Source organism: Mchenga conophoros, linkage group LG16, assembly GCF_057382185.1.
Source record: "Mchenga conophoros isolate Kocher_MC1m ecotype Shallow Benthic linkage group LG16, M_conophoros_male_GT1.1, whole genome shotgun sequence".
Taxonomy (NCBI): domain Eukaryota; kingdom Metazoa; phylum Chordata; class Actinopteri; order Cichliformes; family Cichlidae; genus Mchenga; species Mchenga conophoros.
In genome coordinates, this window is record NC_140541.1 from 37,405,761 (window position 1) to 37,432,823 (window position 27,063).

The 27,063-nt window shown below is 42.1% G+C and overlaps 1 protein-coding gene across 5 annotated transcripts in view; it reads right to left on the minus strand.

The window, feature by feature from the left end:
* LOC146557277 (partitioning defective 3 homolog B-like) overlaps positions 1–27,063 on the minus strand; it is a 224,139-nt gene that overhangs the window by 133,124 nt on the left and 63,952 nt on the right. For all 5 annotated transcript variants that reach the window (XM_085250599.1, XM_085250598.1, XM_085250597.1 and 2 more), the window contains 3 exons: positions 16,240–16,307; positions 6,788–6,871; positions 4,714–4,839 (listed from right to left, as the gene is read on the minus strand). In XM_085250599.1, coding sequence (XP_085106725.1) covers positions 4,714–4,839; positions 6,788–6,871; positions 16,240–16,307 — 278 coding nt within the window. The remainder of the gene's footprint in view (positions 1–4,713; positions 4,840–6,787; positions 6,872–16,239; positions 16,308–27,063) is intronic.

A 27,063-nucleotide genomic window follows, 5' to 3' on the forward strand; every position in this document is an offset into this window, starting at 1 on the left:
GCTCCTACCTCAAAGCACACTGTGTTCTGTTGATCTTATGTGCTGCACAATAATGTTTAACATTTAGTATTTACTGTCATATTCCCATATATCATTGTGATGTTGTTTATTCTATTACTCTTGTTCTCTTCTGCTTGCTTTCTTTTTTCTTTCTCAGCAGGTGATCCAGGTGATTGATATATGCATTTTTTTTCTCTGCCCGTTCTGTTGGTTTTTGTTTTTTGCCCTTCTCCCCCGTCCCTCTTCTCAGCTGTTTCTCTTTCCCTCTTTCTTTCTCCCCTTCTTTCCCCCAGTCAAGTCTGTCCCGTATTCAGTAAGTGAAAATAAAATGAACAATAAAAGGTGAATCAAATGGACCATTACGGCAAGGCTGGGATGGTCAGTTTGGTAAAGTAAATCCGTTGGGCATCTTTCTTTGCCTTTAGACAACAATTCTGATGCAAAAGAGCCAAACGGGACAGGCCAAAAAAAAAAAAAAAGAAAAGAAAAAAAAAAAAAAGAAAATTAAAACCACAGTTTGATGTTTTTTTTCTAAAAACATCTGGGAACACCTTTTTTTACGAGCAACATCAGACGCAGCCGTGAGACTGGCTGCTGCTAACATCAGAGAAACCGCTCTGTGCAGCTGTGCTCAGCAGACCAACGTCTCAGAAAGCACAGCACGATGACCACGCCCGGCTCCTTTCTCGTCCCGTCGTTGAGTGAATATCATTGCTGTTACAGGGTCAGTGCTTTGTCCTCCATCACTGCGAGTCTGCTCCTGAGTGCAGGGAGCAAACGTCACTAAATCTGGTGTGAAGAAGCTCAGTTTCCACTGATAAAGTCAGATTTGGCAACAACAGCATGAAAACTTGGACTCCACAGTCACAGCTGATGGTGGGGGTCTCCGTGCTGAGAATGTTTTATTGGAACATCTTGGGCACTAATATCAAATCAATCATGGTACCAATTAAAAGCCTTTATGGATATTTTTGCTGACCACACGGATTTCTTATTGCCGTCTACTAATGGACACTTTCAGCATGTCACAAAGAAGCAGTACTGTCAAACTGGTTACACTGGTTACTGCTAACCATATCTGATATCAGGAGCTCTGCAGTGCAAGTGCTCAGCTGATAAAGCCGCATAATTTCAATATAGACCAACATCTCAAAGGAGGCTTCCAGCATCTTGTTAAATCTGATAACTAATGTGAGAGTAGGGCAGGCCCACACCACGTTAGAGTCCCCCTCTGTGAATACATACATGTGTAATACACATTCACGGCAAACTGACTGAGCATCATACAGTGGGGCAAAAAAGTATTTAGTCAGCCACCGATTGTGCAAGTTCCCCCACCTAAAATGATGACAGAGGTCAGTAATTTGCACCAGAGGTACACTTCAACTGTGAGAGACAGAATGTGGAAAAAAAAAATCCATGAATCCACATGGTAGGATTTGTAAAGAATTTATTGGTAAATCAGGGTGGAAAATAAGTATTTGGTCAATAACAAAAATACAACTCAATACTTTGTAACATAACCTTTGTTGGCAATAACAGAGGTCAAACGTTTACTATAGGTCTTTACCAGGTTTGCACACACAGTAGCTGGTATTTTGGCCCATTCCTCCATGCAGATCTTCTCGAGAGCAGTGATGTTTTGGGGCTGTCGCCGAGCAACACGGACTTTCAACTCCCGCCACAGATTTTCTATGGGGTTGAGGTCTGGAGACTGGCTAGGCCACTCCAGGACTTTCAAATGCTTCTTACGGAGCCACTCCTTTGTTGCCCGGGCGGTGTGTTTTGGATCATTGTCATGTTGGAAGACCCAGCCTCGTTTCATCTTCAAAGTTCTCACTGATGGAAGGAGGTTTTGGCTCAAAATCTAACGATACATGGCCCCATTCATTCTGTCCTTAACACGGATCAGTCGTCCTGTCCCCTTGGCAGAAAAACAGCCCCATAGCATGATGTTTCCACCCCCATGCTTCACAGTAGGTATGGTGTTCTTGGGATGCAACTCAGTATTCTTCTTCCTCCAAACACGACGAGTTGAGTTTATACCAAAAAGTTCTACTTTGGTTTCATCTGACCACATGACATTCTCCCAATCCTCTGCTGTATCATCCATGTGCTCTCTGGCAAACTTCAGATGGGCCTGGACATGCACTGGCTTCAGCAGCGGAACACGTCTGGCACTGCGGGATTTGATTCCCTGCCGTTGTAGTGTGTTACTGATGGTGACCTTTGTTACTTTGGTCCCAGCTCTCTGCAGGTCATTCACCAGGTCCCCCCGTGTGGTTCTGGGATCTTTGCTCACCGTTCTCATGATCATTTTGACCCCACGGGATGAGATCTTGCGTGGAGCCCCAGATGGAGGGAGATTATCAGTGGTCTTGTATGTCTTCCATTTTCTGATGATTGCTCCCACAGTTGATTTTTTCACACCAAGCTGCTTGCCTATTGTAGATTCACTCTTCCCAGTCTGGTGCAGGTCTACAATACTTTTCCTGGTGTCCTTCGAAAGCTCTTTGGTCTTGGCCATGGCGGAGTTTGGAGTCTGACTGTTTGAGGCTGTGGACAGGTGTCTTTTATACAGATGATGAGTTCAAACAGGTGCCATTCATACAGGTAACGAGTGGGGGACAGAAAAGCTTCTTACAGAAGACGTTACAGGTCTGTGAGAGCCAGAGATTTTCCTTGTTTGAGGTGACCAAATACTTATTTTCCACCCTGATTTACAAATAAATTCTTTACAAATCCTACCATGTGGATTCATGGATTTTTTTTTCACATTCTGTCTCTCACAGTTGAAGTGTACCTCTGGTGCAAATTACTGACCTCTGTCATCATTTTAGGTGGGGGAACTTGCACAATCGGTGGCTGACTAAATACTTTTTTGCCCCACTGTATCTGCCAGGATGCAAAATCACAGAGAAAACTCACAGAGACTTCACAGGACATCCAGGAGAGCTGAACATGTCAGTTCACTCATTCAGAGGGAGTATTGTAATATTGAATCATACTAATTATTAAAGTCTCTAATATTAGCAAATATGACCATAAAAGTAGACCTTTGTAGCCCTCATGCCTGCTGGCGGTTCATGGAAATCTATGCTTTTATATTATTATTACAAATGTAAATCCAAAGGCCAACATCTGCACGGTGTACGATACAGGAAGTGAGTGGATGTGTGGGCTAATGGGCGCAGGACGCCACCACAGGGCAATGGCAGTGGATATGATAGCTGCGTGCGTGTGTGTGTGTGTGTGTGTGTGTGTGTGTGTGTGTGTGTGTGTGTGTGTGTGTGTGTGTGTGTGTGTGTGTGTGTACACATGTTTAGACATGTTTGTGAGGACAGCAAATTGGCATGCTATTATACTTATGGGGACAAAACACTGGTCCTCACGAGTTTGAAGACATTTTTGAGGCTCAAAATGTGGTTTTAGTGTCAGGATTACAATCGGGTTATGGTTGGGTTTAGGCTGAGGGTTAGGATTAGGTATTCAGTTTTGAAGGTTAGGGTTCAGGTAAGGGGCTAGGGAAAGCATTGTGTCAATGAGATGTCCTCACTAAGATATGAAAACGTGTGTGTGTGTGTGTGTGTGTGTGTGTGTGTGTGTGTGTGTGTGTGTGTGTGTGTGTGTGTGTGTGTGTGTGTGTAGACATAGCTTTCAGGGGGATCAGTGGACTTTCTGTGGCCCACTTTTGCAGGATCAAGCTGCATATCACAATATCACACCTGCCATGACGGAACAATACTGAGAGAGCATGTGTGTGTATGTGTGTGTATGTGTGTGTATGTGTGTGTATGTGTGTGTATGTGTGTGTAATACAGTCCATTCAACTTTGTTAATGCAGACTGACGATATATCACATGTAAGATTAAGGGTGTAATACAGGAGAAAAACTGTCCGTGTGTGTGTTTGTGTGTCAGCGAGTGCACAGGGGGCTACACACCTGTCTTTGAACAATAGGTACAAACCTCAGCGGTGATAATCCATTTACCTACAGTACAGCATAAAATACCTCACGCGTAATCTCATTACCACAGTGAACACTGGACAGGAACTGTTGTGTGGACTGAATACACAGTGTAATGTGGTGCAATCAATATAATATCCGCATCTGTGCCTGTAATCTGTGGCAATTGTTTTTACGGGTGTCTTTTATCATTTTAATGCTCTGTAATCACATTACATCTCTAAACACTCGTGTTTATGTAGCCCTGTTCAGGCTTCAGGCACCGTGAGCAAACTCCAACATTTGATCTCCAAGGTTGAACAAATCTTTCCTTTACACACACACACACACACACACACACACACACACACACACACACACACACACACACACACACACACACACAGATTAATCCAGAAGCAGCTAAACATCTGCCAAGTGTTTTTCTGCATTTCTTTGGATTTGCAGTGCTACCTCACAGAAGGTGAGACAGCAGGGGAAGACAGGTTTATACTTTAGTTTAGTTTTTTCACTAACTTGGTAACAATACCACAAATTAATGTAATTTTAATGTATCCAAACCTACTTTTAAAGTTAAGTGCGATTATATTGCTCCATTAACCAAAACTCACAGAAGAAACAGCAGCTCCTAAACGTAAAGCAGTTCTTTCTTGGTCCGTACACAACGTGGACATTAACTGTAACACGATACGCTGTGTTTATTTTATTCTACGGCCGTGCATTTATTCTAATAGAGCTGTACTCACTGGCTGAAGGTCTTGTCCATGAGATCGGTGTCGTTGATTTTCACGATGCACTCGTCTTCCTGAAACAGGCCGTCCTTTCTGGAGCGGCTCTCTTCCTCCACTCCACGGATATACAGACCAAGAGCCCTGACGGAGAACATGCAAGAACAGAGCGAGAGATTAAAGGACGTTTTCCATGCACAGGTTCACAAACGCACAGAACTTCTTGCATGCAGACAGACGAGTCTCCATATGGTTTACTTTACCACAGTTATGGTCATTTTATCTCCAAGCTCCGCTGTGGGTTTCTACTATAACTTACAGTCCTGTGAAAAAGAAAGTTTTCACAAGACTCCCTGTGGTCCTGTGAAAACACCCTGACTACTTCCAAAGGAATGAAGAGGGTAACTGATCATCAGCAAGTGTGAGCACCTCTATAAAAACAGAAGTTTGCTGGTCTGGAGCTTTGAAGCACGTGCCAACACGATGCCAGGGAGGAAAGATGTAAGCAATGAGCTTATAGATGCAGCTGCTGCTGCCCACGAGTCTGCCAAGGGTTATAATGTCATTTCCAAATAATTTGATTATTCATCATTCTGCAGTGAGAAGTGGTAGATATTCAAGAAAGATGCTAACGTTCAGAGGGCTGAGCATCCCTGAAAATAATAATAATAATAATAATAATAATAATGGATACTTTATTGATCCCCATGGGGAAATTACTTGTTTTTCTCTGCATTTGACCCATTCACTCAGTGAAGCAGTGGGCAGCCCACTAAGCAGGCGCCCGGGGAGCAGTGTGTAGGGACGGTACCTTGCTCAGGGGTACCTCAGGGTAGCCGTTAAGTGGATTCGAACCGCCGACCTTCCGATCATGGGGTGACCACTTTACCTACTGAGCTATCCCTGCCCCAGAATCCACCCCGAGGTCAGACTGTGCTGTTCTCAGAGACATTGCAAAAAACCCAACAGCTCCATCTCAGACTCGACAGGCCTCAGTTAGCATGTTAAACACGAAAGTTCATCACAGCATAATTAGGAAAAGACAAGTGTGGCGTTTAGAAGGGTCGCCAGGAGAAAGCACGCAACACGCCAGCATGGTTTAGGTTTGCAAAGTTGCAAAGACTCGAGATCAGGCCGAAGAGGAGATGCTTGGCTATATCGCAGCACATCAGTGAAGCACAGCAACGATAACAACTGGAGTTTTATACAGAAACAAATCCTGTTTCTCACAAACAAGTCATAAGATCAGCGTACAATCATGATTTAGTCTGCGCTTGACTGTGATGATGTAGTTTAAATGCATGCTTCTATGTCCGCCTGATTCTGTGCATCGCGGTGCATTACGACTCATCACAGGTGATTCTTCTCTCACTCAGCATTGTGTCTTCTATGAAAATGTGGGATGTGATCCCAAAATCGAAGAGAGCAGCACTGCATGTTGTTTATTTAGTCGCTGCTGCAAAGACTGCCTGCTTACCTCGGCTCCTTGAATGACTTTAAACACAGTAGTAACAATGTCAGGACATCTTAACGTTATCTGTATTAGACAATATAAACACCTTCAAACTTACAAACTGAGAGTGAAATGGTAATATGTAAGAAAATGGCAACAGTTCAGTACTCCGGGTCCTTAACTTGAACAAAATACAGCGTTTGATGATGAAAAATGCTGAAACTAGGTTAAAAGGTAACAAAGAGATGAGTGTGTGAGAAAGGAAAAAACACCGTGGAGCGCATGATGGGGAAAAACAGAGAACGAGGAATTCAAGCAGGAGACTGGTGAGGTCAGGTGAGTCATGAGAACAGTCATAAAACGTTATCCTGCTCTCCGTGAGGAAATCCCCATCCACTGCCCGACTGTCCCACACCCAAAGTAGAGCCCTGCATAGCTGTGCACTCATGTCTTCCTTTTCTTCTTTTCCCCACTGTGGGAGCATCTCTGGGTGTTTATGTAGTGCAGCGCAGCAAATAACAGGATTATGACGGGATGACTTTAGTATATGCTTTCTATGGTAATCTGACAGTGTCTCTGGGGGTTAAAGTAGAGAATTAGGGTTTAAATAGAAGGATGTGTGTTGTGAGCGCAACTCACCGTCCGCTGAGCGACGAGCAGTAGGGAACCACGTGGATTCCCAGAGGGCTGTCCTCTCCTAGGATCTCCACCATTCTGGTCAGGCTGTGCACACACAGTGAACACACACATACAGAGAGGAAGAAAACAAAATAATACAAGTTCAGTTACTCTGAAAGGAAGGGTAGCTTTGACGTAGCACAGCGACAGGAACAACTGAACTACTTCAGTTGTTGCACGAGACGAGAGAATCAGGAAAGTCCTGAGAGAACAGAAATCAAGATAAAAAGCTTAGATGTGCCTTAAAAAGTATCCAAGGTTAATCATCAGGCATGACACAAAATAAAAGGATTAAATGTTAAATGTGCAGACAGAGAGAAAACAGCAGGGCAGCCCTCACACACATGTGGTACCACCAGAACAAAAACCTGTGCCGGTCTGGGGAGGAAAAGTTTGGAGAAGCGCTATCCAAGATTGAAACGTCATTTTCCATGGATCCGTTCACTGAGCTAAAAATACTTTTTGTCGAGGACTTAATCCATGTCTGCAAACCCAGGCCGCAGAGGAGGCGATGCCAACACTCTAATCAAAGTCAATAAAAGTGCAGATTGCTGCTGTGTGCGCACGCCTGTCACAACTTTTATGTGGCATCCTTCTCTGAGGATTTCTGACTTGCTTTCAGTCTCTCAGTGTCTCTGTCTAGCTTCGATTATTCAAGTATGTATCTGCTTTACATTCTGCCTGTGTTTTAATGCATGTGTGTGCTGAAGTCTTTGTTTGTTTGATTAGTTTATCTATCAGCGCACAGCCATTAATCCTCTCCTGACCTTTTCTCTGCTCCATGCGTGCATGTGTGCGTGTTTTTAGAAGCCAGTTTGTCTGAACTTGGTTTTGTGCTTTTGTTCTGCCCTCCCCTCTCCGTCTCTGACTATCTGTTCGTTTTGTCTCCCTCTCTCTCTAGACCATCCATCCATTCGTAAACCCCCCACCCCCCCATCAACTGATAGCAGCACAGATGCTGATAAACTCCAGAGAGGGTTACTGATGATGCTGGATGGCAACAGGGAAAGATGCAAAGTGTAGAAACAAGTTCTCCCTCTCTCCTTGTCTCAGACACACACACACACACACACACACAGAAAGCTAATGCTGCCTCATCGCTACTCAGCAGATTTGAGTTTAATCCAGACAACAGGAAGTGAGACTGGGGAAGAAAGACAGAGGCAAGGACACAGAGTGGTGTTTAAAGATTTAGAGCATGCTCTCAGTGTGTAACCGGAAAACTGACTGGATCACACTGGAAACTGTCATTACACACATACCATTTCTCCATGTGTTGTTGAAGCACACCATTGTGTTGTATGTTAATAAGGAAATGTAAAGTGATGGGGTTGGTGCTACCACAGCTGCTGTCCCAGACCGCGACTGGTCATACCAGAGGTCATGACATGGTCATAAGCTCTGGTATGACCGGTCGTATGACCGTATAATGACATATGATTACATGTGATTAGGGTGACTCCTGGACATTTTTGTGGCTGATCCAAATGAGACAGGCCCATGGAATCAACTGGAAGGATAACATATCCCATCTAAACCAGTCACATCTCTGGATCCTGAAATAAATGCAGTCAGCATTAATGGAGTGTGCCTTTTCAAGCTTACAGTAAAGATTACTTCATGTACAGTTAGAAGAAACAGATCCTGTCTTGACCCGACTGCCACCCTGCGCATCATCCTTGAACAGTCAACTGAGCTGAACTCGAGCGTAAGTCAACTTTGTGGATTATGAAAAGGCTTTGGATGGTGTGCACAGGGAGCTTTGTAGTACCAATGAAGTCGGTTAACTTCCTAATGAGTTTAAGATCCAGACTGGGGTGAGACAAGCATGCCTGCTATCACCATTCCCAATCCTGTGAGTGATTGACGGGTTAAAGAAGAAAATCACAGAAGGAAGAAGAAGCGGAGTGAAGTGGACACAGCTGGAACACCTGGATTTCAGTTTTTTTTTTACAATTATTTTTGAAGATTTGTCGTTACTATCTTGCAACCACCAGCAAACGCAAGAGAAGACAAGCGCACAAGCAGCTGTACGACTGAACATCCACAAAGATAAAACTGAGATCATGAGAGTAAAGCCAGGACCAAGGACGTTGGAGGACCCCACTGACGGCCTTCACCCAGGAGGGTGTTAGACTTAGTATGGGGAACGGTGCAGGAGTATATGTCATTATGATGACTGAAATTTTGAGCATTAGAGGACAGTTCATCAGCATACGTGCCCCTGCCACTTCATTAGGTACACTTTGAACTGCGTTACACGCGTCAGCCGGTTTGATCATCGTGGCACAGATTTAACGAGGTGCTGGAAACACTGCTCTGAGGTTTTGTGTGCTCAGAGAGGCTCAGAGTAGTTTTTTGATTTAACCATGTCTGCATGCCTGAATGCACGGAGTTGCTGTCATGTGATTGGCTGAGTAGATATTTGCGTTGGTGTTATGAATGACAATGTAAAGTTGAGATGTTTTCCTGCATTAGTGATCACAATAATAAACTTAACTTTATTTAAAACAAACACTTACTGAGATTTTTCAGCCTTGGTCACAGAAAGCAACCGATACCGCCCTTCTCACATCACAGAATCAGTCTGAACACGGCATGAAAGGAGAAAGGAAGAGGAAGGAAAAGTAACACTGATGTATAACAGGAGAAAAACAGGGACAAAGGAGAAAAGAAAGTAGCGAGCAACCAAGGTCTAGAAGTAAAATGAAATGAAGGCGGGAGGAGGCACTGAATTAATCAGACAGGGCTAATGAAAAGAATTAATACAAGAGGGAAAATAACATCCACCCCTCCCTCTATCCTTCCTGCTGCTGCGCTTCTGATCTCTAACACTAACTACAACACAGGCACGCACACACAAACACACCGACGCACACAAACACTTCAGATCCATTTGCATTTCCTTTCTCGTTTTTTCTTCTGTGAGATGTTTGACAGGCTGCATCAATGCAAAAAATGAAGTCGGGGTGAAAGGGAGAGACAAAATGGGTGAGACTCGAGAAAGGAGAGAGGGAGCGCGACGAGAGAACAAGAGACAGAAAAAAAAGAGGCAAAAAGCAAAGAGAGGGGAGCGAAAGAGAGATGAAGAGAGCAGGTGTTCCCTTTATCCACCTGCCACTTCACTGATCCTCGCTATGAAAGACAGACACAGAGGAGAAATAACAAAAACAGAGGATGTGCATTACCAAAGCGCTCTCTTCCTCTCTATGCATTCCTCCCTCTCGTCTCATCCCTCTTCTTATTTATCCTGCTCTCTCTCTCCCTCCTTTTTCCCCTCAAAGCCAGTCTTTCAAGCGCAGAGCGCCAGAGTAAATGCAAGGCAGTGAAAATACACAAAAATACTACAGATAAGTGTGAGAAAATACACAAGAACTCAAAGTATAAAATAAATGAGAGCCTTCACAAACAAAAGTAGCAGAGATAGTATTTAATGCATAAGAGCAAAGTGCAATAAACATGAGTTTGTCACAGTAACAACCTCGATCAGATCGAAGGTGCTTGGAAAGCAAAGTGACGGCTGCTGAAGATGTGTCACCTGGATTACCTACACAGACACGTTACCTTTGGGAGGAAAACCCTACAACTGGTGCAGGAGTATGAAGGGAATCAACCTTTATCAGACTTTTTCTGGGTCTATCGATGAGGAGGAATATCAGACGTCTCCTTCTTAAAAACTTCATCGTTATTCCTGGTTTGTTTTAAAAGGTCACACTGAAGAATCTCATCTAAAACACGGATGTCTACGCTTCAGGTCATGAACCGCTGCCCTGGCGTTTTCTCGCAAAAACAGAAAGATACAATTTTGAACTCACTGCTGTTTCATAAACACGAGTCCAGGCTCAGAGGAAGCAAAGCAGCCCCAAATCCCGGTTATGTCAGCTGCTCACAGAGCAGTGTGGTGTGGAATAAATACTGGTCATTTTTACACAAACTTCACAAATGTGATCATTTCATTTTCAAAGAGCTTCCTGTGCACACACATGTAAAACGCCTATGAAAGTTCATATATGGGTTAAATAAGCCGCTGCTACATGCTGGATGCTCTTCTGCTGGGGAAACAGCAGACAGACGAACACTAATATTATGCTGATTAATCTCTGAATGTAGATATATTGTACGTGACGTGGAACAACTAGATCCAGGCATCTGTAACTGGTAAGCGTGAGTCTTCTAGTCGAGGCGTGATGAGCTTTTCTGTTTATCTAGGAAAAAAGCGCCTGTTGTCTTTGAGGAAAGGGGACTCCACAGGAAGCTGAGATGTCCCAGTTTTCCTCTAGCAGTTGAATCCAGCCTACAGTTGTTTATCTGCACGAGCACGGATTCAGGAAGACTCCCAAAACGTCACATGCACACACAATGCGATCTGTGCATGTCGAGGAAACTTTGCGCACGCGTATTTAATAAACTGTAAGTGAGCCGAACGAACGTCTCAAATATTTTCAGACACGTGCACGGGAAGCTTTTCAAAAGTGAACAAGTCTGTGAAGCGGAAATTCAGAATATTGTCTGTAGATTATAAATTTTAACTTTAATTATTATAGTTTTAGATGTTCAAATTTCTCTGTATTTGTGGGTGGGCTGAAAAACAGAATATACACACATTTACATTATTTAGAAATCTGGGTTTATGCTTGTGAATCATATTAAACGCATTTATAAACCTATGGAGACACATTTACTCTTTCCTGGCATCGTTACATCAAAACCACATTATTCAGGGCTCGTCTAGAGGGAGCAAAGACTTGTGCCCAGATGTTGCAGTTTCAGGATTGGAGACAATCTTTGCAGTACAGCCACTCCAGCCCTGACAGTAGCAATAATAAATAGTAGTACTACATTTTAAATGTAGTTTTCATTTGATTAACTTTGGTTTGATTTGAGCAAACATCTTTCAAAGGTCATTGTAGCTCGTAAAATCCAAGTTTCTTATTTTTTCTGTTCTTAAAGCTGCATTCTCTGCGAGTTCCACCAGATGGCGATAGCCGGGGTTGCAAAAGAGCTGAAAGGTGAAACGCTGCATGTGTTCGCCCTAATTTAGACCATGGAGCCCTACTCTAAAAAGCATCGCAGCTTTAAAACTGCCTGTGAAGTTAGATTTAAAAGTTTTTTAGAGCCTGTTTGGTGCCATCGTGTCTGAGTACAGAGGATGACGACACCACTTACAGCTAATAAGTCGTACATTAGTTTATCCCAGAAAGCTACGTCTGTTCATCTGGACGTTACTTTCATCACTCCAAGTGTTTTCCTCAGTTTTTCTTAGCTGGATGATTCAGGAATGCTTTCAAATACATTACTTTGTGTTCGCTAACTACTGACAGAACCGGTAACTCTTAAGTTGTACTGAAATCATCAGTCGGCACTATTTTATGTAATTTGAATGCTTTTGCAGTAGATAAGCTTTATAAGCAGTGTACCAGGATATTTGGTGTATGGCAGCATAAAGCATTCATAGCGTACTATGAACACAGACAAAGATGTTCCCGTGTGCGCTTCACATTAACTCCTCGACCATTTTGGGCTACAAAGAAAACTGAAATAGTTCCTAAAGGATGAGAAAGATTTTGTAATTTTACAGCCAACATTACAAAGTAACTCCCTGCAGCCTACATGACACCTGGGTGACAGGGTGAGGGTGTAATTTAACCCCCAGTTATATGAAGCTTGTCCTTCTTTTCTCAGTTCACAACATAACAGGTTTCTTACAGTCAGGAATCCCAATATTCTAAAAGAAATATGATATAACTGATACTTAAATGTAGACACGATGGCTTTATATCCAGTTCTTTATCCCTGCATCATTTCCATTTTCCTTATGACTAAGAAGGTCACAACAGCGCGTCATAAAAGGACCCTCGGTAATAAGAATAATCAACGCCGCAATCTCGGTTCAAACTTTTCTCCCCTGAACTGCAGGCAGAGACTAAATAAGCAGATTAGTATCAAAACACCAGCAGAGTAAAATTCACTGGCAACGAATGGAAGTGTTCGGTCCCCAAATACATATTCATACGCTGGTAAAGCAAGGCTAAACCTCTTACTTCCAGTTAGTTTTCTGCACTCGGTGAGGCCTACTTACCTCTTCAGCTCGTATAGCTTCTAAAACACCTCCGATACTCTGCCTGCCTTATTCACAAAGAAACATAATATAGCTGAAATGCTATTTCAATAAACCAATTTACAGTAAATCTGTTTCCCTGTATAAAAAGGACATTTTGATTCAAACGTAATGAGTTTTCTGGTGTGCACGCAGCGCGGTAAAAATTATGATGAGCCATAACCGTATTTATAGGTGTAGCTTCACATTTAAAGGTGCACGAATGCTCGCACGCAAACACACTCCGGGAGGACGACAACACGCACAAAAACACACACGGCGCACAAAACTCATACTCTGTCACAGGGACGCACGTGTTCCTCTAACGTATGCCTCTCTGCTCCAGTATTTATGGCTGCGCTCCTCTCATTTTGGACTTTTTTGCAATTTCAAGGATCGTTTCCCCAGCGACCACGGAAACCATTACATCACGTCTACATTACTCACAGATGAGATGGTTGGTGTGAGAAAAAAACGTTACAGAGAAAATAAAACAAATCTCAGCGGGTGTCTTAAATATTAACTGTTATATTTACTGCGCTGAACGGCAAAGTGTCACAAGAGGTAATCAGACTCAGGTTGTTCCCATTTAGTTTGCCCGTCCATTAATTCAGGAGGCAAAGTTGTGCGTTATAGTAAGTCATGATTTAATGAGGACGCCATAGAAAGGCCGGGAAAAAAGAGCAGGTACTGCCCACATCTGTCACGGAGGCTGCTTCCGTGTCGTCTACGTGTGTGTGATCTAATTCCTGCGTGTGCACAGCCTTAAAAGCAGAGGCTAAGGTGGCACATTATTCTTACAACACATTCATAATTCTCCTTTACAGGTTAACTACATGTTGTCCTAACTGAGTGTTAACTGCACTCGGTAATAAACTTTACATTAGCGGAGGTCAGCGCTGCACACGGATCGCTTTGTAACAGCCGCTGACTCATTCACTGTCTTGGTTTTTATATTAGTCAGTCTGTTTGGGTGTGTGGGCACTTTCACGAGCGTTAACAGAAAGACGCGTTTGAATCCGTCTGAGACGTTCGGATCGAATCGAGAGAACGAGGAAACGAAGCGTACAGTTACTCGTTTTCATTCGTGCCACGGCAACTAATGGACAAGCCGAGGAGAGTGAAACAGTTCTTTCAGGTAACGGCACGATTATCAGGCAGTTACTGTGGGACTTTGTTAGGCAAAGCAATCTTTTCAACAACGCCATGCAGGATTGTTCTGGAATAGTTGTGGCAGTGAACGCCTCGTCAGCCCACAAGAAGTCTGCGCTGCGACAGAAAGCTCTGAATTTCTCGTATCTGTGATCGTCACTAAATAAATCACACAAAAAATACGTGAAGAAACAGCGAGCTGTGGCAAAATGTAAGTATCACTATCAGTATTCGAGGGATGAATCATCAACCACAACAATGTTGGGCTTTCTTTAAACGTCCTTCATCTCTCAGCCTCAGCTGCCAATTCACAGGAAGTTAGAAAACTAGATAAAGTTGTTTACCTGTTAGATTTTAATCAGAGGACGACATTGTTATGAAACAGGAACTTTAACAGAGAAACAGGCTGGTGCTACAGTTCCACACAGAATCTTCATTTTTGTCGTGAATCTTTTCATTTTAGAACTTTTCCTTTGACTAAGCGGCTAAAATGGCACCAAAGGGTGGCAATGACGTTACTTTTCAGCACGATCCCAAACATGCTGAAACATGCAGTAAAAGCATTCCTGGACAGAAACACGTTATCACGGATCGGGCCTCCCAGAGCTCGGAGCTCAACATTATTGAAGCAGTAAAATCAGACGACAGGTTGCCTCAGAGGCTTCACACCATTTACCGACTTACAACTTTGTTAGAATTGTACCAACTCTGGTTTTTCTTACAATCCTTAAACTATTTATGTTTGCACGTTTCAATAAATTGCAGCATCCATTTCCCATTTTCCTACTGAAATATGAATAAATGAGCGGTGGCTCCAGTTTTTCATAAAGACACTCACTGCCATATTCTCTTAGCTGCAATCCCAGTGGTGTAGAACAGCCTGAGCGCAAATATACAACATAATTCAAACTGGGAAGGAGGCTTACTTGCAAATTTGATATAAGGTCAACGAGGACGAGGCTCAGGTAGCCTGTTCTCAGGATATTTCTGTGTTAAAGCTTATGGAACAATGAAATTGCTTTTAAATTGTATTCAGCCAAAAGAGAGAAAACAATGTAGAAAGCTGCAGCTTAGAATCTGCATTTCTTACTGGTGTTCGTCAGGGACAGATGAACCTTCACAAGCTCCCTAAAAGTTTTCTGGGAATCTGACACCGTCTTCCAGAAAATCGATTGGTCACTCTCGACTGATGGGTGTAAGGTAACCTGCCCCAGAGCAAGCCAAGAGTGCAGGGTACGGTATCGTGCTAATCTGCTCCGGTGTAAATGTAAACCATCTCACAGTACAGGCTTCTGTAGAGGGAGGAGCTTAATGCAGGGCTTGACCACAGAAACACACCTGGCTAAAGCCTCACCGTCAGCACTCCTGCACAGATTTGCAGTACTTTACAGATTACTGCGTATGCTGTGGACTGTTTCTCCCTGTGTTATAATGTGGCAGCCTGCCCTCCTCACTACCAAAACAAGCACATGTGCACACATGCCTAAAGGCCCAAAGGAGGCACAGGGCACTGCACACCCTGAACACTTAATTACTGCACTCATTAGTGTTTGCATGTGTGTCTGCCTGTGAAAGTAAAAAAAAAAAAAAGATGCAAGCATGTTTGTAGCTGTTTATTTTCAGCCCATGTGAGTGTGGCGGTCTCTGCGTGGCCGTGTGCGTTCACTGAGTGTGTTTCTGCGTTTCTGTTTGTGACCCTGACCCTGTTTTGGCAATCTTTTGTAGTGAGCTAATGATGGAGCTTTTTGCACTGCATCTGCGAAGGCCTTGATCTGGATTAGAATACAGCTTTAATGAAGGGAAAGTAGGGCAGAAGTACACACATAAACAGAAGTAAACACAAATGTAGACAAACATGCACACAAACAAGAACTATCCTCAACCGCAGCCTCAGCACCCGGCAGCCATCCAGAGACACACCTTGGCATTAACAGGCTTTTTCTTCTTTTTTCAGTTCAATTCAACTTTATTTACAAAGCACCAAATCAAAACAACAGCAGCCTCCAGTCGCTCCACCACCATCTTTGCTGCTCTCTGCGAGTCATTATTCCATCTCTGCTCCAACCAGCTTCATGACCACACTTCTTTAAAATATATTTTACATGTTTATCAAGGTGAGCAATTAGTTCAGAAGTCAGTCACACACACACAAATACACACTGACCTTCCACTGAAGGGGTGTTTGGCTGGCCGCTCCACCCCTGCTGGCCTCTCCACAGTGGGACCAGCTGCCTGCAGAGAACAGACACAGAGCATGTATACTGTAGACATGTGGACAAATTAAGTAATTACGGTTTAAATAAAAGTGTAATGAGTGACTAAGCCAAGGAAGTTTATGTATTTTGATTTAAACTGTCTAAAATTCAGAGTTTAGAATAAAGAAATGAGTGAAGTGAACAAATAACAATTCATATATGAAGCCGATCCTGTTAGAAGAAGGTAAACGCAAGTGTGAATCACATTTATTATACCATAGTGTAAAGTTTGCATAAAGCCACAGGTCTGTCAGCCAACAGGACTGACCCGACTGCTTCTGCCTGTAAAGCTGTCTCATCATCAGACTGGGAAACGCACCTCGGCAGACCTGGCTGGGCTTCGGTCAGTGCTGGTGGAAAGGAGCTCTCGCAGGAACAGGATCAACTAAACAATGTAACTGGTCGATTTCTCCTCAGAGTAGATGTTTAAACTTCATAATTCATAATCCACAAAATCCCATTTTTTGTGAAGCGTAATACTTTTGGACATTTGGATATATTATCAGTCAGTCTTTAGTGACAGACTTTTCGTTCATTATTTTAATATGTTTTTAGAATTTAGACTTCTAAAACTACTCAAACTACACTTGCAAAGAACTGAAGATTTATTTTTATATGAAATGTTTATTATTATTTGTAAGAATGACCCAAACTCACATATGAATATTGGTGAATATCACAGGGGGACATCAGACCTTGGAGAGCATGCTTGTCTGAGCATATGGAGACAAACACACGCAGGTCAATAAGTCTCTCCGTTAGTGGTAGACACTAATGGACTCATATGACCTTTAACCTCTGACCTCAGTCCCCCCAATACTGCCACATGACCTACTCCACCTGTCAGAGACAGAGAGAGGAATAGATGGAACGAAGAGAGGCTGAGAGGAAGACAAATGAGACCAGGGAGAGGAAGAGCAAGGAAGAGGAAAGTCGGGGCGAGTCACGAAATACACGTAAAGTCAGAGACGACGGGTGATGCGACAAGACGAGGAAGGCAAGGTCACATTCGCCGCAGAATGACAGATAGCAAACATATGTTTGCGGTTTGGCGGCTCGCAAATCAATTAGTCTGGCCTGGCTGTCGATGCCGTCACGTGAGCTTAATTAGAAACAGGATGACAGGTAACATTAATTATAGTAACCTCCTGTCATAACAGTCACTCGTATATTAACTGCAAAGCCTCTGGTGCTTAATTGTATGTCTCATTTAATAAATGTGTGTAGTAACAGCCTCTCTCACTCTGTGTCTCTTTGGAAGAGCAACATATTAATTACAAAAGGCCACCAATGTATGTTACTTATCAGAGGCTAATTTAAAACAAGTAAATGAATCTGAACGAATAAATGTTTCTCATTATTCACACTGACACCAGCGCGTTCCTCTGAACACTTCTTCTACTTACAGACACTGAACCTCTTGCAGTTTGGAAACTGGAGTCGCTGCTCTTATTTGAAGGAATTAGCTCACTTTCATGATGATAATCAGGTTTTTTTGAAACATTAACAATAAAAGTTCATTTAGTTTTTAGAGGTTAGAAGTATTAACAAAGCTGCAAATTCAGCAGTGTCAGTAAATCACAGCCCACAGAGGAATTAATAATTATAAGAAAATGTGAGACATTCCCACAAAGACGGACAGTTTAATTGGACGCAAAGTAAAAGTTTATTAAAAATAATGATTGAAAGATCTAAAGCTTGATAAGAAATGAAAGATATATTTATTCAATGACAAAGATTTATTTGAAATATGTTGAGGCCTACTGCAGGGAAAAATGAATATATTAGTCTGTCAGAATTGGACAGCTTAATCAATACTTGGAGCATTAATGGTTCTGCAAAACGTGTAGAATAAAGAAGCAGATTTTCCATTTTGAATCACTGATGGATAATCCTTGAATAACTATGCTTTTAACAAATGGCCTGCAAGCGTTTAGCGTTCATGGTCCAATCTAATAATTGCTAAAAGTGGATAAAAAGAGCAAACTATTAGTGATATTACTAATTATTGAATGACCAATCAGGCTAAGTGTTCCCTGAAAATGCTACCACAGCCGGTATGATAAATTAGTATTAATGCATTCTGTGTCTGCGTGTGCACTTTACGTGTCTTCATCTGTATGAACCTGACAAAGCCAACGCCATCCATCTTCCCTTTGGTAATGTGCAGGAATAAATATGGAGTTGTTTTAATTCTGAACAGCAAAGGAAACAAAAGCACTGAGATATAACATTTAATATTTTTTCTCATTAATTTGGTTTTTTTTTAAGTTAAACTATTTTTTTATGTTTTTTTCTCTGCTGAAATTTTTAAACTGCAGCAGGTAAAGGAATCAATGAAGCATGAAACACACTACAGCACACACGTGCTGAGTGAAGTGTGTTTTTGGGTGTTAATGTAGTTTTTAGTGCACGTCAGAATCATTTAGTGCAATTAATGAAACCAAGTTCAGCTCAAAACAGAATCATTAATTCAGTACTTAAAAAAAACCCAACACTGATTCAGTTCATCTGGAGGCAACGACTTCAGCAGGAGGAACCTTTCATCATCCAGGTGAGCTCTTCAGTCTCAGCTGACTGCAGGTTTTCCCGGCCGTGTAACAGGCATTGACACACAAACTGCCATAACCACTAATGTCTATGATTACTATTCACAGAGACCTGGGGGTGACTGCAATCACAGCATTGTGAGATAGTATAGATTTACTCTTAGACCCCCTCCTCGGTTCGGTTGACTCCTCGCTCAAACCAGCATTCCTCCCTGTTCACCATGTGGACTGTGTGGGCGTGCAGTCAGCGGAGACAAAGACGTCCACGGATGAGTAATACAGGTTTCTCCCAATGAAAACACTGAGGCTAGATAAACTGAATCAGCTGTCTGGAATTTCCTTTCCCGGATAAGTGGACATGTACCGCTACATCTCAGGAAAAGGTTTAGGAGAGAGGCGTGTTCACCACTGCGCTGCAGCATTTCTTCTTTGAACAGGCCAACTGATGATAAAAGCACAGACACCGACTGGTTTGAACCACAGACTAGCTACAGTGACATCATTATTTGGTTTTTACCGTTAGCATCATTACCATTCCCATCTCGGTTTCCCAAAACCACACGTGACAAGGAGGCTCGGGTCTGACTGTCAGACCTCTCGCTCATTGGCTGATGACTTGTGATAGGCAACACGTTAGCCAACAAGCACATCATGGATAATATGGAGAATATTCAATATGACCGGAAAAAGTGAATGAACCCATAAACTCAGCAGCAAAGTGTTTACAGAGTCCAAGACAGAAGCCAAGACTTCCCAAAGACTTCTACAGGACTAGAAGGGGTTTTTGTTATCGCCACCTGGTGGTCTTCAAACAAAATGCAGGCCTAGCACACAGTGGTCAGCGTCAGGGACATGTCAATGCATACGGACCACGCCCCTAACCACAGCATCCAGGTGGATGAGGACTAAACTATTATTTTCCATCAGGTTGGAAACGTCCTTTTCAAAGCTGTGAAGTTGTTCATGTTAAGACGGAGTCTTTGGAGATGGGCTTGTGTTGCAGCCAGCCTTCAGCAGCCTTCACTTAGAGGCACTGCAGCTGCAGTTTGTGCTGCTATTCCAACACTGGCATCATTTCTCAGCTCTGGTTACTTTGTAAGCTTTATTTGAAAGCCAAATATTTTGCTATTCTTTAACGATTTCAGCTGCTCACCAGTTACTTTCATAATGCTCCAACTGGGCGGGATTGTCTGACTGGAGTAAGCAGCATCTCTTCTGTCTGGATGGCAGCTTATGGAGCTTAGGTTTATGTTATATCATTAGGAAGTAATGATTCCTTTACAAATATGGAAATTCATGATAAAATCTTCATATTATTGTTTATTATTAGCACATTTTTGAAACTATGCATCCACACAGTCTGGTAAACTCCTCCCCAGCTTCACATCTGAAAGACTTTCTCTCTCTGGAACGCCCTTTTTACACCCACTCATGTTTCTCATTAACCCCATTAGCTGTGATTCACTCCACCAGGTGTTATTTTTCTTTGTTTGGGGTTTTTCCTCCACTTGTACAACTTTTCATCATTTTGTTCCCCTTTTTTCATGTTTTGTATGTTTTTCACATCAGTTTTTAGAATGATGCTTTTGAAAAACACGTTTTTCAGTTTCTGTCCAAACACTGTTAATAACACAGTTATAGATGTGTATATGAAAAAATAAATTCAATGACAAACATGCATGAAAGGTGGCACAAAAGACATGATGAGACATGCAGACATGCACACACACAGGTGTAGCATTATAAATAAGTGCTGCAGTGTCCCTGTGGTATTCTAGACAATAATAAGCACCCCCAGCCCGAGCAACACATTTTTACCAACACGTATCCCTGCCTGTGTGTGTCTGTGTGCTGTAAGCATGACAGACAGTAAGAAAGGGAAAAGAGTGGGTTTTTTTGGTGTACTGTACTCGTTTGAGTCTGGCATTTAGAAAGAAAGAGCTGCACCAGTAAATCTTTCCAGGTCAAAATTAAATAAGAGAGGGGACCAAGAGAAGGAGCAAAGACAGAGACAGGAGAAAGACAGAGAATTACTCCAAGAAGAGTACTTTCTTCCCCTCATCGCTCTCACCAAAAGGCCAAGTGACAATTTGAACAATTACCCAGAGCCATTACCTCTATCTGAACCGTGCTGCTTGAGAAGAGACAGATGAGCCAGTGACTGAGCGTGTGCGCGTACGTGTGAGTACGAGCGAATGAATCGAAGAGTGAGGGACGCTGAAAGAGACGAAAAAAGACTGACAGCGACTGAGAAAATAACGTACGAGGAAGAGACAAACAGAAAGAGAATTTCTTCAGAAAACACTCAGCACAGGGCCATTTAGCACTCCAGCACTTACATGGTAGTTACTGCAGCACAGCAGGTAGATGGAGGAAACCCGCGTGGCACCGACGGCTTAAAAAACACAAAGATGTGAAGGAAAAACGTGCAGAAAGAGAGATTTCTTTTTACAGCTGTGGTACGGTGGAACGGTTGGACTTAAATCTGATGTAACGGTTTATATTTGCAAACACACAGACAGATATGTGTTGGTCCTCCTGACCCGCTGACACATGGACTACATCTATTCTTGTGTTTTAAAATCTCTGCTATACAATTATCCAACCCTGTAAAAAGAACAGCTCAAAGACAACATTAAAAGCAGAAAATTACCATGACATTCACGCCCATGATGAGTGTACGTATATGTGGATCAGTATGATCCGGGTATGATTTTGGTCCGGGTATGACTCTTTTAACGTAACACAATGTAGTTATTAAAGACGATGAACATTAATTCACAGTAATAGGAGTAATATAATTTGAAAACTACAGTTCTGAGATTTTATGTGTGAAATAAGGGAAGCCTGAGGAGCTGATGTGGTCAACCAATATATAAGCACCTCAATGCCTGCTGCATTACTGACATCCTGTAATATTTCATATCAGTAGCTGCACGAGTGACAGCAGCTTAGTTGTACAGAGTGGAAATTGAGTTTAGAATAACACAATCTGTGGCCCTAAACTCCTTACCTTATTTCTCCAGGAAAGATCAATGTTATTAGCAATAAGGTGCGTAATATTTATTATGGAGTTTACTATGAGTGCCAAGCTGTGGGTTACTGGTCTATTTCTCATCTCACTTGTGTGAAGTCAGTGTAACAAAACTCAACAACTACCAACAAGACATGAGACAACAGGTGCAACCAGGTGCCGTTGAACTCTGCAGGACAAATGCATGTGGCACAGTCACAAACATGTTAGGTCATCCTCAGCAACAACGAGCATGGAGACTGACCACCTCTGAGGACCAACCACAGTCCCCTAAAGCACTAAACCCTGCAAACAGAGAGGTCTGTGGGGAAAACAGCGTGATTAAGAAAGGGTGTTTGTCCAGTCAGGAATCTCAAGGGCTCAAGGATCACTACTCAGGAGTCTAATCAAGCACGGGCTTCCTTTAACCAGCGGACTGGAGGGACTTTCTGAGTAAATAAAGCCACAACAACATGTCAGGACTGCATGTCTACACAACAAGCACACAATAATGATTTTATTTATTATAATATTCTGTTAATGCGTGTCAATTATTAATGAACAGGTGTATTTAATTATCAATGATGGGATAAAGCATTAGAAAATATATTAAACTTTTTTATAATGAAGAATTTTAACACTTCAGTTCAATTCAGTTTTATTTACACAGCATCAAATCACAACAACAGCCGCCTCGAGGTGCTTTCTATTGTAAGGTAGACCCTGCAATAATACATACAGAGAAAAACCCAACAATCATGTGACCCCCTATGAGCGAGCACTTTGGTGACAGTGGGAAGGAAAAACTCCCTTTTAACAGGAAGAAACCTCCGGCAGAACCAGGCTCAGGGAGGGGCGGGGCCATCTGCTGTGATTGGTTGGGGTGAGAGAAGGAAGACAGGATAAAGACATGCTGTTCAGTGGTTCAAAAATTTGTAATGACATTAAGGCTAACAAATGAGAGCATTAAATAACTTGTTTTACTTGATTAATTTAATTATCTGGATACATGTGTATAGAAAAGAAATATATCTTTAACTTGTGCTTTTGCAGAGCGGCCCACAACATTTGAGCAGTGGAGTTGTGTGGTACTTGTTGTAATTTGTTATGTGAAACGACAAAGACTGTCGCGTATAAAGAAGTATGCGTGTCCACTTTACAAGGACAAAATTGGCCTCAGTCACACACTGAGGTTGCTGCCAGCCGCTGTGAAAACGATCACTAAGGCTACGTCCACACCTAAACGCGTATTTTTGAAAACAGTGATTTTTCTATGTGTTTTCGTTCACTGACAACGGAGATTTTTAAAAACTCCTGCCAGCGTGGAGATTTTTGAAAACTGCGTGTGGACGAGGAAAACAGAGATTTAGTCATGTGCGCCATGTTATTGTTTCCATGAGATGAATTTCTACAATGGCAGATGTAGACAAAATACTATTTGCTGTTAATCTTCTGCAGTTTGTTCTCTTTCCCTCCCAGGCTTCCAGACCTCTCATTGGCCAACATTTCTACACGGTTACAATTATATCGCCACCTGCTGCTTCGGCATGTCCTTGACAGTGTTTGACTTTGTTTTTTGCGTTGTGGACATGGTTCTTTTTTTTTTTAAACAAAAATGGAAAATCGGTACGTGGGTCAACCCAGAGACTACTACTGCGTGGAAAATGATCGAATCCGCCAAGGCAGCACCGCATAGACTACAAGATCTTCTGTTTGCTAATGTTCCCGCCAATACGCTCTACAACAACAACGAATTTGGACCTATTATTGCCAACTCTATACAGGTATGGAGGAAGATAGAACGGCGGCTGGGTGCTCCAGTTAAATTTTGTAAAAGCTCACCACTCTGGCATAATTTAAAGTTACTATGTGGCAGCCGACCATTTGTTCAACCCTCTTGGTTCTCACTCGGGATAAACCTTTTTGATGATCTATTCAACGCCCAAGGCCTTTGCTCATTTCAGGACTTAAGGACACGTTTTTCTCTTCCTGCATCTTCTTACTTTGTATATCTGCAGCTCAGATCAGCTTTAAAAGCATACGGTGTCCCCTGGGACTCTCCTCTTCCCTCTCATCCCATGTTGGACTGGATCCTGCCTAAATCTGGCAGACCCTCTGTTTCCAAAATCTACAACAAATTAGCTGAACATGGTATGAAGTCCCTGCCCATTGAATCTATTTGGGTCAGGGAACTGGGAGAACTACAGGTTAATATAGACTGGGATACAGTGTGGTCTAATCTGAGTTTGACTTCTAAGAACCTGGCGCATCAATTAATTCATTTCAAAACCATACACAGAACATACATTACGCCCTATAGGAGGTTCCAGATGAAACTACAGGCTACGTATTACTGTCACATCTGCAATGATTCATCACCTGGCACGTTTTTGCACATGTTTTGGGACTGTCCTGTGGTATCCGATTTTTGGGTCTTTGTGAACTCTGTGTTATCTGAGGTACTGGAAGTTTTTTATGTTCCCAATCCTGGTCTTTGTCTCCTTAACGATACCTCTGAAATCTCCTTAAAACAAATGCAATGCAAAATGTTGTTCGCTGGATTTACATCCGCAAAGAAGACTATTACAAAGCAATGGTTCTGTCCTGACATTTGTATGGAATCATTCTGGAGACGATGTCTTATCCGTGTTATTGGTTTTGAACATACCACAGCAAAATTAAATAAAGCTCGACCCACGACTGTTGACGCTTGGAAAATCTTCTCATCCAGAGTTATCTCCTGGAAGAGGCAATAATTGGTTTTAACTTTGTGTTTTTGTGTCTTTTCTTTGCTGTCCCTATGCCTTGTTTGCTAATGTTTGCTTTGCTACTGCAGTTTACAGTTGTGCTGTATATGTCTGTACCCCCCCCCAACCCCGTTTTAAATCAATAAAATGTTGATCACAAAAAAAAAATGGAAAATCTCAGTTTACAAAAATACCTGTGTACATGTGGTTGTAGCCAAAAGCTTCGTTTACACAGACCGGTGAGTGACTCCACTGGTAACCACTGCTCACCTGGAAAAATATGTATTCCTGAATTGTTTAGCTGAAGGCTGCTGGCAGTCGTCAGTGTTAAGATGGTGGCAAAGAGGTTTCTGCTGCTGCTGCACCAAAAGCCTCCTCGTGATTGCCTTGGTTGCCAACAGACTGCTGCAGTCCTGATCATGTGCTTGATAGACGCTGACGTGTCTGCAAAAGCGAAGCCTGTTTGACTGGTTGTTGGCTGCAAAGCTAAGGCACAACTTAGAAAGTAAATGGGGAGTTGCAGACAAAGTACAGTAATTCTTTAGGTTTTAAAACGAGTAAGTAATGTGTAATATATGTTTTAAATAATCTACCCAATGCTCTTGGAATAAACAGTGTAACATGATAATGAAGGTTATAGATTAAAGATGGCAGAGCTCGATCAACGTTCAATTTGAATTCAAGCTAGTGAAATTAGCTGTTCTCCATTAGATGGATGTTGGGTTTATCGCGCTACATGTAAGCAGATGTATCAGGTCATCGCTGCACTTGTGCATCCTATATTTTTGGGTCTGAGTATTCAGATAGGACAAAGAAAGGAAACTGAAGAAATGCAGCATGGACAGACTGACTGTTTTTAAGAAGATCACGAGACTAAAAAGTGCAAACAGCTTCAGAGAAGAACCCAAACATGACAGACAACAAACGGTTAGTATTCCTACAGCAGCTCCTTTTGTGTTTACTTTGGGTTAACTGTGACTCCAAATTAGTCATTCTGACACAAACTGGGTCAAAATGTTAAAAATGTTTAAAAAAAAAAAAAAGTGTGTAGAAGGTGGAAAATACCGGGAACATGAGAGGAAAGGATCAAAAAAAAAAAAAAAAAGAGTTTGCCCTATGACCTTTGAAGAGAGAGAGACAAAAAATGAAAAGAGAGGGAAGAAAAACTGTATTCATCCATCTTTGTTAACGGAGCCTGAAGTGACAAAGTGTGTCTGCAGAGAAAAGACATGATGACACTAAACGCTCCATTCAGCCCAAACCTTAATCACATGTGCCTCACACACACACACACACACACACACACACACACACACACACACACACACACACACACACAACACTGATTCACCCACAGGACACCTGAGCTTGCCGTTATAAACGTGTAACCGTGTGTTAAACATGACAAACACGAGCAGCGCACATCAAACAAAACACTTTAAATGACAGGATTGTGCGTGCAATGATGTTGCATTTACATTCACATCATTGTGTATATGCACAGTGTATATAATGCTTTCCTACATACATTAAAAGGCCAGACATTCATAATAATAACAACAGCAGACCAGGCCAGCTGTAAAGTATTCCCACTACTTTCATTTATGCTTCCAACTAGAAAAGAAATTATGAATTTTCCTTATCCTTTCCTTATCCCCAGCAGCATCAACATTAGACGTTTGCATGCTCGTATAAACGTTGAATGCTATACTCTTTATGAGCTTTATGAGCAGTGGGGTAAAATTAGCATTTGTCCCTGGACTGCTGCTACAACAAAAGCCACAAGGGCATAAATATCTCATCGTTTCTCCCTTTTACAACAGCATTAGAAGGAAGCTCACAGTGCCCATGATGAGACAGAGTAAATCAATAACTTACAAAAGCTATTCAAATACATTTTAAAAAGATAGTATAACTTTGGAAAAACCTAATGATACCAATCAGTTCGACTTTAATAAATATGCCGTGGTACGCGGTGTCATACAGGAGTTAGCCGGTGCCTATTTAACACAATATATCACAGTTCTTTTCGAGCTGTTGAGGAATTAGGAAGAAGAAGACCGTAAATATCCAGCTAACAACAGTAAATGTATACTCAGCCATTATGTGTATTTCCATAATAGAGGAACATCTGGACTAACCACACTTAACTTGAACTGCTGAAGCTTGAGGAAAACTTTGGAGAGCATTATTGCACCGACCAAGCACTGATCGTTTAGCCTCGTACACCACAGGTGTGGCTCAGGGCCATTCTGCTGATTCACAGGTAGACCAGCCAAGACCTACTCCTATGCATATATATATGAACATATACGTATTGTTTTAATACATACCAGAAAAATCCTTGAAATGTAAGTATTACAGTATTTTTATATTTTAGTTTTAGGTCTTTAAGTGTGTTTCTGTGTGCTGTTCTCTCTTTTT